Source organism: Schistocerca nitens, chromosome 2, assembly GCF_023898315.1.
Source record: "Schistocerca nitens isolate TAMUIC-IGC-003100 chromosome 2, iqSchNite1.1, whole genome shotgun sequence".
Taxonomy (NCBI): Eukaryota; Metazoa; Arthropoda; class Insecta; order Orthoptera; family Acrididae; genus Schistocerca; species Schistocerca nitens.
Window position 1 is genome coordinate 776073828 of NC_064615.1, and position 12960 is coordinate 776086787.

Sequence of the window (12960 nt, forward strand, 5' to 3'; positions counted from 1 at the left end):
CTGTGCTGGAGCTTCAGCATGCATGTGCTTGTTATATGCAGTGTTTTCTTAATAGTTATGTGTGTTGTGAAGACTTGCTACTCCATCTCATCCAAATATTGCCTCGTGTGTGAATGAGAAAGATGAAAACAGGTCAGCAATTTCTGCAACAAACCATAGGGGTCAGTGATTGGCAGGCAAAAAGACCATACAAACAAATTGAATGGATACCTAAACTGCCCATGAAGTAACCACCAGGTGATACATTGCGATGTATTATTTGCTACAGAGAAGTGCCATATGCCAGAACCTATATCTCTTCAGAAAACCTGCCAAACATTTTCTCACTGGTCAGATGTACTTTGTGAATCTTAGATACCTCATCTATTTGTGGAGCTACAAATCATGTCTCAGTAACCCATTAATAAATAGCAATGAAGGCTGGATGATTGCTGTTTTCTGTCAGGAAATGCATTCTGATATGGCTATCCAACCTCCAGCTAACACCATTCGTACAACCATATATAAAAATCTATCACATTGTTCTCAAAACTAAATCCTGCCATGGTTAAACAGGGCACATATCAGGTAACTTACTAATATTACTGCATACTTGATATGATCAAGAAGCATTAACCTCAAATTTCAATGCGTTGAACAACACATTGCCATCAAGAATATGTTGAATGCATGAGCCTATTCAGTTATCTATACCACCACCCAATTATCCAACAAAATTAATTTCCATTATAGGTTACAAACTTATGCTGTTGGCCTGTACATGTAAAAGATGTTGAATGTACACTTTTACAACTAAAAAACGATGCATATTTTTTTACATACAAATATCTGGACTTTCTTATTTTGGTGTGGGAGGGACATATTCCTAAAATTTATTACAGTATTTCAAGTAACTCGTGAATGAACTGGTGCCTAATGCCAGAAGCTCCACAAGATTGGTTGTGGATGATGGACAAATATAGGGAGGTAAGTATGCCAATACATTGCAAAAAATGTGGGAAGAGCTGTAGAGGAGCAACTTCTTGTTGGAACCATGACGAAGTATTTTGCATAAGAAGGATGGGCCCATTATTGTTTAATTACACTATGGGCAACCAATCACTGGAAATAATCACAGTCTTCAAATACCTAGCAACAAGTGCCCTGAATGATTTAAAGTAACCAACAACTTGAAACCAGTTACAGTAAAGGTAGATACTGGGTAGATCAATTTTGAGACTCCTAAGGAAGCTTAATTCATCCAATATGGACACATTTTAAAAACCCTCATTCATCCTATTCTTTAACATTACTTTGCAGTGTGACTTACCTACTAGGATTAAAGAGAAGAAAATATACTCAGAGAAACAGCGCACCATTTAATAGTTGTGTGTGCATCACAGAGCCTGTCCAACTCTTGTCACAGATGATACCTACTGTTAAAATTCTAAGCGCATGTTTCAAAAAGAGAGAAGAAAATAAGCTGCAAAATTGCCATAGTAAAATTCGAAGAAATTTCAGCTGATATTGATGATTACTGACACATGACTGTCAGTCTTCCAGTATGTTATTCAAGAAACAGGAGAGGAGGAAATGACTGCACTACTAGAAATTGTCAGTTCAGTCTTAGTTGGCTTACCAAAGAGTAGATGTAGATGTGTGTGCCACCATCATTGCCACAGGTGGAAATGCTTCTGCACTACAACTGCATGGTATGATTAATGTCTGATGCAGTATACAGTATTCACATGAAACTATTCAATCAAATCTGTGGTACCCTCATTCTTAAAAAAAAGAAAACTTTTACACTCCACAATGATCTTTTTTATCTCCTTCGTAAGCAAAACTAATTTAAAGCTTTCAGGTCTGCAGTCTACATCTACAAGTCAATGGTTACAAACAGACGTAACATTCTGGGAACATTCTCTCTTTTTCACTGAAAAATGAACACAGTAAGTCTTATCAAAATTTAAGTCTGGTCAGAAAAGAACAGGCCAACATAACTATCAAAGTTGAATATTATGTATCACACTGTATAGAATTGTCTGGTGCACAGTTTATGCCTCTCCACTTTTGTAGTAGCCAATTGCTGGCCCTTGTTTCAAAATGTATTCAGTGTCCCTGTGTAAGGGGCCTTTATTCATCACCACTATATTCAAAGCAGTTTCTTTAAAAACATACATTTACACCAGCTGTAAATGCTGGAACACTGCACCTTTTTTTAATCTCTCAGTAACAGCCTAAAGTATTTACCCTTTAAATTTGTTTCTATTTTGGGAAACAAACATCCCACAGTCAAGACTGGCAATTAATAGTTTTTAAACAACTGTCATCACATTGGGTGACCTACACTATTAACTTTAGTCATTGTATCCATCATTCACAACAAAAAAAATTATATTTGACCAACTGCATACAAAGACAATGGGCAGGATAGAGGAAAGAAAAAATCTCCACTAACCACACACTCATTCTCTCCTACCAGACAGACAGGTGTATTAAATCTCTATCAGATTGCAGAAAGGAAGAACATGTAATGGATACTAGTACCCAGGGCATTTGTCAAGAATGGTAAAACTGTAAAACTAATATTTCACTGTAAAATTAAATTGAGTTCTGCTAAATTTGTAAAATTTTTAAATTTTGAGAAAGCTTTTGACACTATCAACTGGAATATAATGTTTGAAACTTTGAATGCAGCAGGGATGGATTCCAGGTGATGAGAGGTTATCAACTTTTACAATTTTAAGAGTTGAAGCACATGAAAAAGAGGCAGTAGCTGAGAAGGGAGTGAGAAAGGGTTGTATAAAATAACCCTCTTAATCTTTTTATTGAGCAAGTAGTAATGTAAATTGAAGAGAACTTCAGAATGAGAAAGCTTAAGGAGAAGAAATAGAAATTGAATTTTGTCAGAGACATAGTACTTATGTTAGATATGAGAAAGGATTAGGAAGATCACTTCAATAGAATGGATATTGTCTTAGAAAGATGATTTAAAATTAACATCAACAAAAGTAAAGAAAGGACAACGAAATATACTTATAATAAATCTGACAACATGGAAGGAATTAGAGTAGCAAATGATATACTAAAAATGGTAGATAAGTTTTGCTATTTGGAAAGTAAGGTAACTGAATATGAAGTAGGGAGGGCATAAAATGCAAACCTTCAGGAGCAAGAAAAATATTTTCTGAACAAGAGTACTTTGTTAACATTTAACGTATGTTTAAGCGTTATGAAATTTAGTCCATAAAAAATTCAGACAAGGAGATTTTAAGCTTTAGAAGTATGGAATGAAGGATTGAATAGCTAATGATGTACTTAAATGGGGAAGAAAAGAAATTTATGGCACAATCTGACATTGGTTGATAAGACACATCCTAAGACATCACAGTATCGTCAGTTTGATAACAAAGGAAAGTGTGAATGGTAAAAATTCTAGGAGGAGACAAATGCTTCACCATAGTAATCAGGTTCAAGTGGAGGTAGGTTACAAGGATTTATACTGAGATGATGGGGACTTGTAAAGGATCAACTAGTATTGAGACTGCATGAAACTACACTAATTATGGCATGACAGTAATTTTTACAAAACAATTTTCTGTCATGCTCCTGAACTTTCTATTAAATTAAACATGAACTGTGATTTCCATATAGGCAAATGCCTCCAATGCCAGCAACCTTAGACGTACACAGCATGAATAATTCATAATCAAGACCACCACTGTATTCACAGACAGGAAAGGAACACTCAGGAATTAGCTCCATAAATCAGAACAATTTGTACTTAAATGTACAAAATGTTTATTTTTGTTACAATCTTATTTCAATAAAATAAATACTGGAGATAACAGAATTTCACAGTGGCTGTGAAAATGTATTTACATAATTTCCAGTCAAATCAGGTCAAACTTTATTATTTTAACAGATAAATAATGAACATGACTGCATTAACTACTTGTACAAATCCTTAAATACATATACACAATATATTACAAATAAAAATAATTCTGGTCAACATGAGGGAACTGACAAAAGCAACTGTATCATAAATATATCAAAGAAATAAACATAATGTACAAAAATAAAGTCACACACACTGCAATATTAATACTTCGTTATTTCCATACACTTTACTCCATCCTGGTTACAACATCCCAGCACACTTCTAGTATAAAAATCTAACTTTTTTTATAAAAATGGTGAATTACAATGAGATGAGTGAACATTATAAATTACATACCATTTGAAACTGTCTATACTAACACGAAATGAAGTAGCAATAACATTTACAAACACTTTTATAAAAAAATCACATTTACGAAGAGAGACTGATGCAAAAATAACTGAAGTTCTCCCATTCTATAAAATACTTCCAGCTTTCACTGTCTCAAATATTGGTCAGATGACAGTTTCTTTGGTTTACTGAGAGAAATTTCAGTTGGAACCATTCAAGATATGGAAAGCACATAATACATATATATCACACTTTCATGCAGCACAGGACAAAATACAAACTTATTTGAGTATGTCGAATGCACGAGTCTTCCTTCTGCTGAGATTCTTAGCACCAGCCACTTTGACCATTAGTACTTCCAGTGCCATAAAATGTTTTTGTAATATTGTCCAGCATTTCAGAGCTCTCAAATCAAATTTTCAGATATTACAAACAATGACTGGTATAGCACATTCACTGCATTGTTTATTTCTATCACCCTTCCAGTTTTCTATCTTAAGCTGCTGCAATGTTTGAACAGTTGAAGCTTTAACAACTATATAAAAAATACAATTTATCATTCAGTCATGCTTTGACCATTTTTTGGGAAAACATATTTAAACAGTACGTTCAGTATTTAACATTACCACTCTTTTTGAACATTAGTTCAAGGCTGCCATTTCCTTGGGTGAAAATCCTAGATGGATTATTAAGGAGAGAAAAAGCAAAAGAAATTAGGATAGAGCTGCTCAGAAGATACAACAGTCAAGTGCACTTTAAATCACATTTCTTTGGTTGTATGCTATGTTTCAAACTGCACCTCCAGTACAAGCCCTATACATAATGTACAGCTTGCACCAGTATGGTGCAGTGCTGTAACACACTTGGAGCTGCGACAGCTCGAGAGTAATACCATAATATATGTTACACTATAAATGTCTTAGCTCTTCAAGTGGTGGTGAGCACTTGTCTTCTGCGCTTTCTTCTTGCGAGCTGCCAACATATCGTAGAACGGATTATGGCTGATGCTTTGCCTATAGCAGAAACAAACACTCGTGACTCACTGCTGGCCGCCACTTCATGTATTGTGGCTGATGCTTTTCCTATGTTGGGAATAAGGTTTTGCTTTATTTATTCAAATTTTTTTGTTTTATTTGTTTTACAGATTTTGTGAATCAATCACAGATGTTTATTTTCAAGTGAGTTATTTTATTAAGACTGGTGGTGTGTCTTGCTGTTAAAATCATGTCCTCCAGAGGACTGAAGTATTTGCCTATCTAGAGAATATGATTTCATGCAGGGACCTACCACACAGTTTTAATATTAATAAAATTACCTGAAAAGACATCTGTGATGCAGACATAATATGAACTTTCCGAAAATATTTACAGAGGCATGCATGTGCCTGGTAAGCATGCACCTTACAAACATCAAATTCAAATTCCCATTTATTATAGGAAAGTGAAATGTACTTAAGAATGATCAAAACAAAAAAATTTAAATAAATAAGCATAACCATGAGGCCAACATGCGAACATGCATCTTCACACAATACTTTATACACTCAGGATAAAAAAAGAATTAATAGAACTTTTAGGAGACTTCAAATGAAAAATACTGAAATCATTAACTACACAGAATTTAAATTTAGACTAAACAAATCTGAAAAATCTCTACAAACACTATAAAATGTTGCTATTTAGTTAACACTGCAGTTGGAAATGTGTTATATTTTACTGTGCTTGGTAAACTACATTATATTTTACATAATACTACTGTTCCCACTTAATTATACTACATTAGTAAAAGCCACTGCAGATGAAACATATGAATGAAATTATGCATTAAGCCTACAACAGTATTGATTTCATGAATAATCTCAAAAGACAGAACAGCAATAATGTGCACAACCACCTTCAGTGAGAACAACATACACCAGTCAACATGATGCCCAACAACAACAACAACAACAACAACAACAACAACCCTCCTCACTATATCCCTTTCCTAAGAAGGAACCAAACAAAAGACTGTAGATAAATGAGAGTTATGTTTATTCAAAATATGCAAAGAGCAGATTTAAATGATACTGAAGACAACATACAACTCATTGTTTTTCTAGTATTTCAGTCTCATCAATACTGTTCTGCTTATTATATTGGATACTTCTGATTTAGTATACCCACATATTATTTTTTCCATTTACCATTTTACAATGTTCTAGCAAATTGTGAGGTAAATCTGCCCCCTCCCCTGCCAACATCTTTACATACCTGTATTCTAAGAACAGAAACCTTTATTTAGCCTATAATTTGGAGCAAACATACACAAAACATGTTTTAATCTTCTAGTTTCATGTTGTCTTCATTACATTAAATGATCATAATATGCATATTGCCAGGGCAACTCCCTTTTGTAGTGTGGCTAATTTGCAATTAAAAATTTTCCTATCCATACCCAGCTGAATAACTGTGCTAATAATGAACTATGTCACATTCCAAAAAATCCAAGTATTGTTTACAGAATTCTGATCTGATACTGCCAAAAACTAAACATTGCTTTTATGCTAATAAAAGGGTTTGTAGTGTAGGAAATTTCAAGTTAGTTAATACACTCTGGAAGAACAAAAAGTTAGTTACCTTCACTTTTTGAAACTTAATAACTTAAAAAAGAATATTCTTTTCATAAGTGTTGCACCTCACTAACAAAAATTTAAGCAACTGCTTAGGTTTGTTTCCACTCACTAAAATTTAAGTAACACACACAACATCTTTGGATATTTACTGGTAAGATCATTGAGTACTGAAAATTATGACTACTAAATCTTAAAGAAGTGGCTTTCATCCTTACAATGACAAACTAACATTTCTGCTAAACAAAAGTTGTTTAAATGTTCAGAAACTGGACAATACATTATTTTTAAGTATAGAGGTCAGTAATGCTCTCTCTATGTGAACATAGCCTGTAACAAAGTAAATTCACTGGCTGCAGCTATTAGGTGTTGCTAAAGTAATCCTAACCCCCTACTCTCATATGTAGAAACATCACCTGCCATTTCTTAAATGTGATTCATCTAACAGCATGGATATCCTCCCTACAAAAACGCTAAATTGAGCCTAAATAATTGGTAGTGCACTTTGAAGTATTCTCCACAACCATCTCCATTGTGCAATAATTCTCTCTCTATACTCCCAACATTGTGATAGGTAATATTACACTGTTTTAGAAACAAAAGTTTGCAGTAATGCTGAATGACTGCTTTACACAAGTAAACTGCACTAATCACCTCACAAAAATTTTGGTTCTTGTATATCTGTGACAATGTCAGTGAGTAAAATACTAGCTGATGTACAACAAGTTACAAAGGAACACCGCTGTGCAATGTTCTGCAAAAAAAAAAAAAGTTTTTGGAGACTAATTTTATGTTCCTTCCGTAAGACTTCAATTCGTAATTACAAAAAAAGATTACATTAAGGGCACATGCTTTTCTAAATTAAGGACTTAATTAGCACAATACCCATGCTAAACATCAGAGCCACTAACTGTTTGCGAACCAGTAACGTTTCTACTGGACTTTGTATACCATAATAGACAAATAGTATGGCATCTTTTTCTGGGTAAAAAATAAATAAATAAATAAATAAATAGATCTTACAGCCTAAACGCTAAAATGTCACCTTCATTCAAAAAATTTATGGCTCCAGCACTCACTAGAAGGACAATTTAATCAAAATTAAACTTTGTGGAATGCCTAATAAAATTTATCCGTTACTTAAAATATAAAACAGTGTTGAGAGAAAGAGGGGGGGGGGCTTGGACTAATAAGGAGGAAAGTTCACACAATTTGTTATATGTTCTGCTGAACATGCTATTGCCTGTGACAGCATGATAAATGCAGGTGACAGATTTTTTTTATTATTCCAAAAACTAATCACCTACCCTTTACTCCATGGGAGGACAATTTCACTTTAGGAAGAAACAGACCCATAGACGAAAACCTTAAACAAAATCCTCGTACATTAGGAATCTCCATTTGCAGTAGAATTACCCATAACTAACAACAATTGTATGAAATATACAAGCTTTGTTCTCAGAGGAATACATTCCTATAGGGTCTGCTGCAACATTTCACTAATATTGGATCAAGTCTTCAGTGATCTCCATCTGTACAAACTCTGAGATGCACTTCTATTCTGAATAGCACCACTTGCCTTTTGAGTGTAATATGATATTTATACCTGTATGTATGAGAGCACTTCCACCTGCAAATGTGTTTTAGAGAGAGAGAGAGAGAGAGAGAGAGAGAGAGAGAGAGTCCAAGCGCAACTTCTCTACTGCTACCATAACCACTTGTGTGGCAGCTATCACTATTAATGCAAACTAATAATTTACACATTAATATCTACAATGTCATGTGCAGCTTAATATGTACAAAGCAACAAATGTACAAAAAATTCACACACTCTGATGCAACTACAATTACATTAAATTGTGACAGTCAACATCCTCAACAAACAGAAAAAGCAACAGGCAATAACAAAAAGGAAAGAAATAAGGAATTTGTCATATCTGAGCAGTATTATTATTCTTTAATTACACAAATTCATCATTATCACAACAAAAACACACAAAACTTGGACAGCACAGGAGGAATTTCCAAATGAAACATGGTCTAAATGTTACAGCAAAACTGTAAGCAGTGTGCACTGTGACTATAAAGAGAGTGAGCTACTGTTAAAAGAACTCCAAGGGCACAGAAAATTAAAACAAAAAGTTTCACACTGGAATGATGTTACAGTTATGACTCCTATTTAAGCCTTGTGCAACATGTAATTAAATATAATGGTGAAATACCTCATTTGAGAACTGCATATATTCAAGACCTCCATACAAATTTATAATTTCTCTCAACTAATCAGTGAAACAAAAAATTATCACACAAATTCTTACACAAAAAACTAGTTGGCATTATGCTATACGTGCCTCATTACAAAAAATGTGCACCCTTTGGGAAAATAATGTATTTTTATATTAATATATTAGTCTCCATAGTTAGGGTCTTTAAATGGGGTAGTGAAAAAATATTAATCATGTTGTGTGGCAACATCCTCAGTTCCAATGGTTCTACTCCACAGTAAAGACCCATGCCCAAGAACTATCATCCTACATCCTTTGATTTACATCACCCATAACAAACCAATTGATTTAGATCACCACCCATAAGAAACTATTCTGTTTGCTACAATCATTTATCACAATTGTCCATACTATTAAATTACAAGCAGGATCTATCATTCGTGTGTTGGAGAAAGGTGGTGATCAACTACATCCTCTAGAACCTTCATAATAAATACTGTGTGAACACAATGTAAGAGCACTCTGTAGTGAGTATGATGATTTGGGCTGCCAATCAGTTCATGCAGTTACTGAAGAATATCAAACATTAAATGCACCTGTAGCACAAAGATAGGTACTGCAGAAGATGACCAAGAAGAGAAGCTGTTGATAAAACCATACCAGGAAGAGAAAGAGGTCACTGAGGTGTCTGCTAATGCATCTATAAAAAGTCAATTTTGCACTACAGGAAACTGCAAAGAATGGGATGGAGGAAAATACAAAAATAGCGACACTTCAGAAACACGACATATTCGAGAGCCTCAGTAAGTACTGTGCAATTTTTCCTGCAACAAGATATGCTGATTTAGTCTGAATGGAACAAAATATAGCTTGCTTTGCTGTGGAACTGTTTCAATCAAGCATTTTTATTTCATATTGTCTGGCTGACAAAAAGGCAGTACAAGGAGCATTGTATCATTGTGGTACATGCTGCCATTCCCTCCAGTTGTTATTGCCAGTAGATGAATCGTGGTTATGTCACTGCTGCTTTATTTGAGCAGATCCTCATTTGACCTCCTGAGACAGTGGGCAGCATTTCAGACCTCCCTACCACAGAAAAAATCCAAAGAGGTACTGGGATTCAAAATAGAGCCCTTCTGCACCAAAGACAGCAATGTCAACCATTTGGTTATGGAGGTAGTTGCATTACCAAGAGAAAATAATAGGTTTAGCCAGTATTATGCAATTAAATACAGACATTATTTTGGGGTGGTACATATCCAAGAGTTATAGCCCTTGCAAGACTAAATACTGGAACCTATGGAAACATTTGGTGGGCACATATAATCTGTTTTCCTGGACATAAATAGTTTTCTCATATTTCTGGAAGCTATAAGCTAGTTTCCTATTTATCGCCTATTAATATGGTAATATCAGTCATGTCTGAACGAACAATTGAACAGTGATCCATATTTAACATCCATTTATTTTCTTCAACTAACAAACTTATGTTTTTAAGTGCACTATTTTATACAATGCCCATGTTGCACTTAACTTCATTCACTACCAGTCTCACCAACAAACAAATTTTTAGAATCCCCATTATATTAGACAAATAACAGTAGCAGCCCAAGCACTGACCCAAGATATCACCAACTCATCCATGTCCTAATCACACACCACCTCATAGCTGCTCTCATTACTGTCGAGAATGACTTTTTGCTGTCTGTTCTGAAAATATGACAGGAACCACTTGGGAGCTGCTATTCTTATTCCATAATGGTTCAATTTCTGCAGTAACGTTTTGTGATAAACATTACCACATGAGTCAGTTAAATCAAAGAATACACCTAGTGTGCACAGCTTTCTCTTTGATCCATCCAATGCCTCATAGAGAAGAGAGAATATAGTGTTTTCAATTGTTAAACACTTGCTGAAACCAAACTTTACATTTGACAGAAAATTATGCAAACGAGAATAATCAATTACAATCAGTTATACATACATTGGTCCAAAATGGTCTAAATTATCCCCTTCTCTTTTTTTATAAATCAATTTTACTAGTGGTTACTGCAATCATTCCAGAAACTGACCATTCACAAAGTAAAAATTACAAATGTGGCTAAGTACTGTGCTAACCTATGCAGCCAAGTGGCTTAGTATCCTGCTATATATGCCATCATCTTCATGGATGTTCTTAGTCTTCAGTGATTTTGCTGCCCAGAAAGCAAAACTCATTACAACTTAGTGTCTCATTTCCCAATCTAAGAATGATTGATGGATATGTTGGTCTTGGCACATGACAGTAAATCCTTTAGCACCTGTGTTTGAGATGAGTGTCAGGAGAATAAAACAGCATGGAAAATGAAGGTAACAAAAGTTGGAAAACTGTGTGTGTACCCACACAGAATCATGGAATGAAGTACTGCACCAATATTAAAACATTAGCTAAACAGGAAGAAAGTGATATGAGGAGTTAAAACAATACTGCAGGTGGATATGGCAGGCTGATCGCAAGAGCATAGAAGAGGATGAGCCAGGCACTCTGCAACACACACAAACCTCCAGCCTATGCAGTGCACGAAAGACAGCCTGCAAGGGAATAGGACACTGTCCTCTGCATACAGGCCTTCCTGGTAGCCATATCAGCCTGTCCATTTCCCATATTCCTACATGCTCTGGCACCCAGCAGGGTGACACCTGCTTTCCTTGCCATTGGAGCAAGTGTAGTTGGTCATATATCAGCTAGGCCAACTTCTCAGCTGTGTACAGATTCTGTAACGATTGTGAGGTACTAAAGGAATTGAAACAGATGAGAAACTATTTGCCCTGAATACATCGCATCTGCTCCAGTGCCTTCAGGATCACCACAAAGAAAATTTATACTCATTCCGAAGGCGAATCTTTGACATGGTCAGGGTAAATGACAGCAGCCAAGGAAATTCCACTGTTTGGAGCCATTAGTGAACACTTACTGTGAAACCATGATGCATATCTAAAGTAAGTCCAAGTCTCCGGAGGAGCCAAGGTGGAAATCTGCTCCAACTACAATGTAAAACATTAAGACCAGCCACAACCATCTCTAAAAGCAAATCTTGTGCACGAATGCCATAAGGCCTCGTTGTCCATTGCTGGTTACGAGAAAGCATGGTGCGGACAGTGTTTTACATGTGTGGTGCACCTAAGTAGCCATCGCCTGATGTGACATGGTGGTTCACCAGCCTCTGCACAGAGGCTTTGTCTGAATGCCACAATGGCCAACCGAATCCCTTCATGGTGCAACACATTCAACACCTTTACATAAGAGTCCCGCAGACCCATACACCAAGTGCCCATAATGTAGTTGAGATGAGACAAATGTTCTGTACAACCGGACCAAACAAGTCCTGTACAAGTACTGCAGCTAAGACATTTTAAAATACTTATAGCCTCGAAAGACTTTTTTTACATGTCCTTCAGATGTGCAACCATTTAAGTTTGCAGTCAAATATAAGGTCCAGGCCTCACTGACACACTAAAATTAAGAACATCCTTAACTCAAGAAAATTTAAAATGGGAAGAGAATGGTTAAAAAGAACACACACAGACTTCTCGGTTGAAAACTTAAAACCACTCTCCTGCACCCATTCATTCAAATGTCTAAGAGTTAGATGTAACTGATGTGTTGTCACTGCAAGGCTTTAAGAAGAGCAAAACACAGAAGTCATCCACAAAGAATATGGGCCAGGACTTTTCACTACTGACTTTAATGCTATTAATAGCTATGGCAAAAACAGTCACTTAAAACACTACCATGAGGGACACCGTTCTCCTGCTCAAAGCGAACAGACAGGATGACACCGACTCAATATCAAAAATACAGTGGCTAGAGAAAGGACTGAATGAAAATGGGAAGACATCCACAAAATCCCCATTCGTGAATCTGCTGA

At 35.5% G+C, this 12960-nt stretch overlaps 1 protein-coding gene across 4 annotated transcripts in view; it reads right to left on the reverse strand.

Annotated features, from left to right (window-relative positions):
- Positions 1 to 3828: 3828 nt before the first annotated feature.
- The window catches only part of LOC126237022 (cytohesin-1), a 208428-nt gene continuing 199296 nt past the window's right edge, over positions 3829 to 12960 (reverse strand). For 2 of the 4 annotated variants that reach the window (XM_049946763.1, XM_049946762.1), the window contains one exon: positions 3829 to 5229. In XM_049946763.1, coding sequence (XP_049802720.1) covers positions 5136 to 5229 — 94 coding nt within the window. In that variant the 3' untranslated portion in view covers positions 3829 to 5135. Of the gene's footprint in view, positions 5299 to 12960 lie in introns of all 4 variants that reach the window. The other 2 variants (XM_049946765.1, XM_049946764.1) reach the window with 2 other exon arrangements.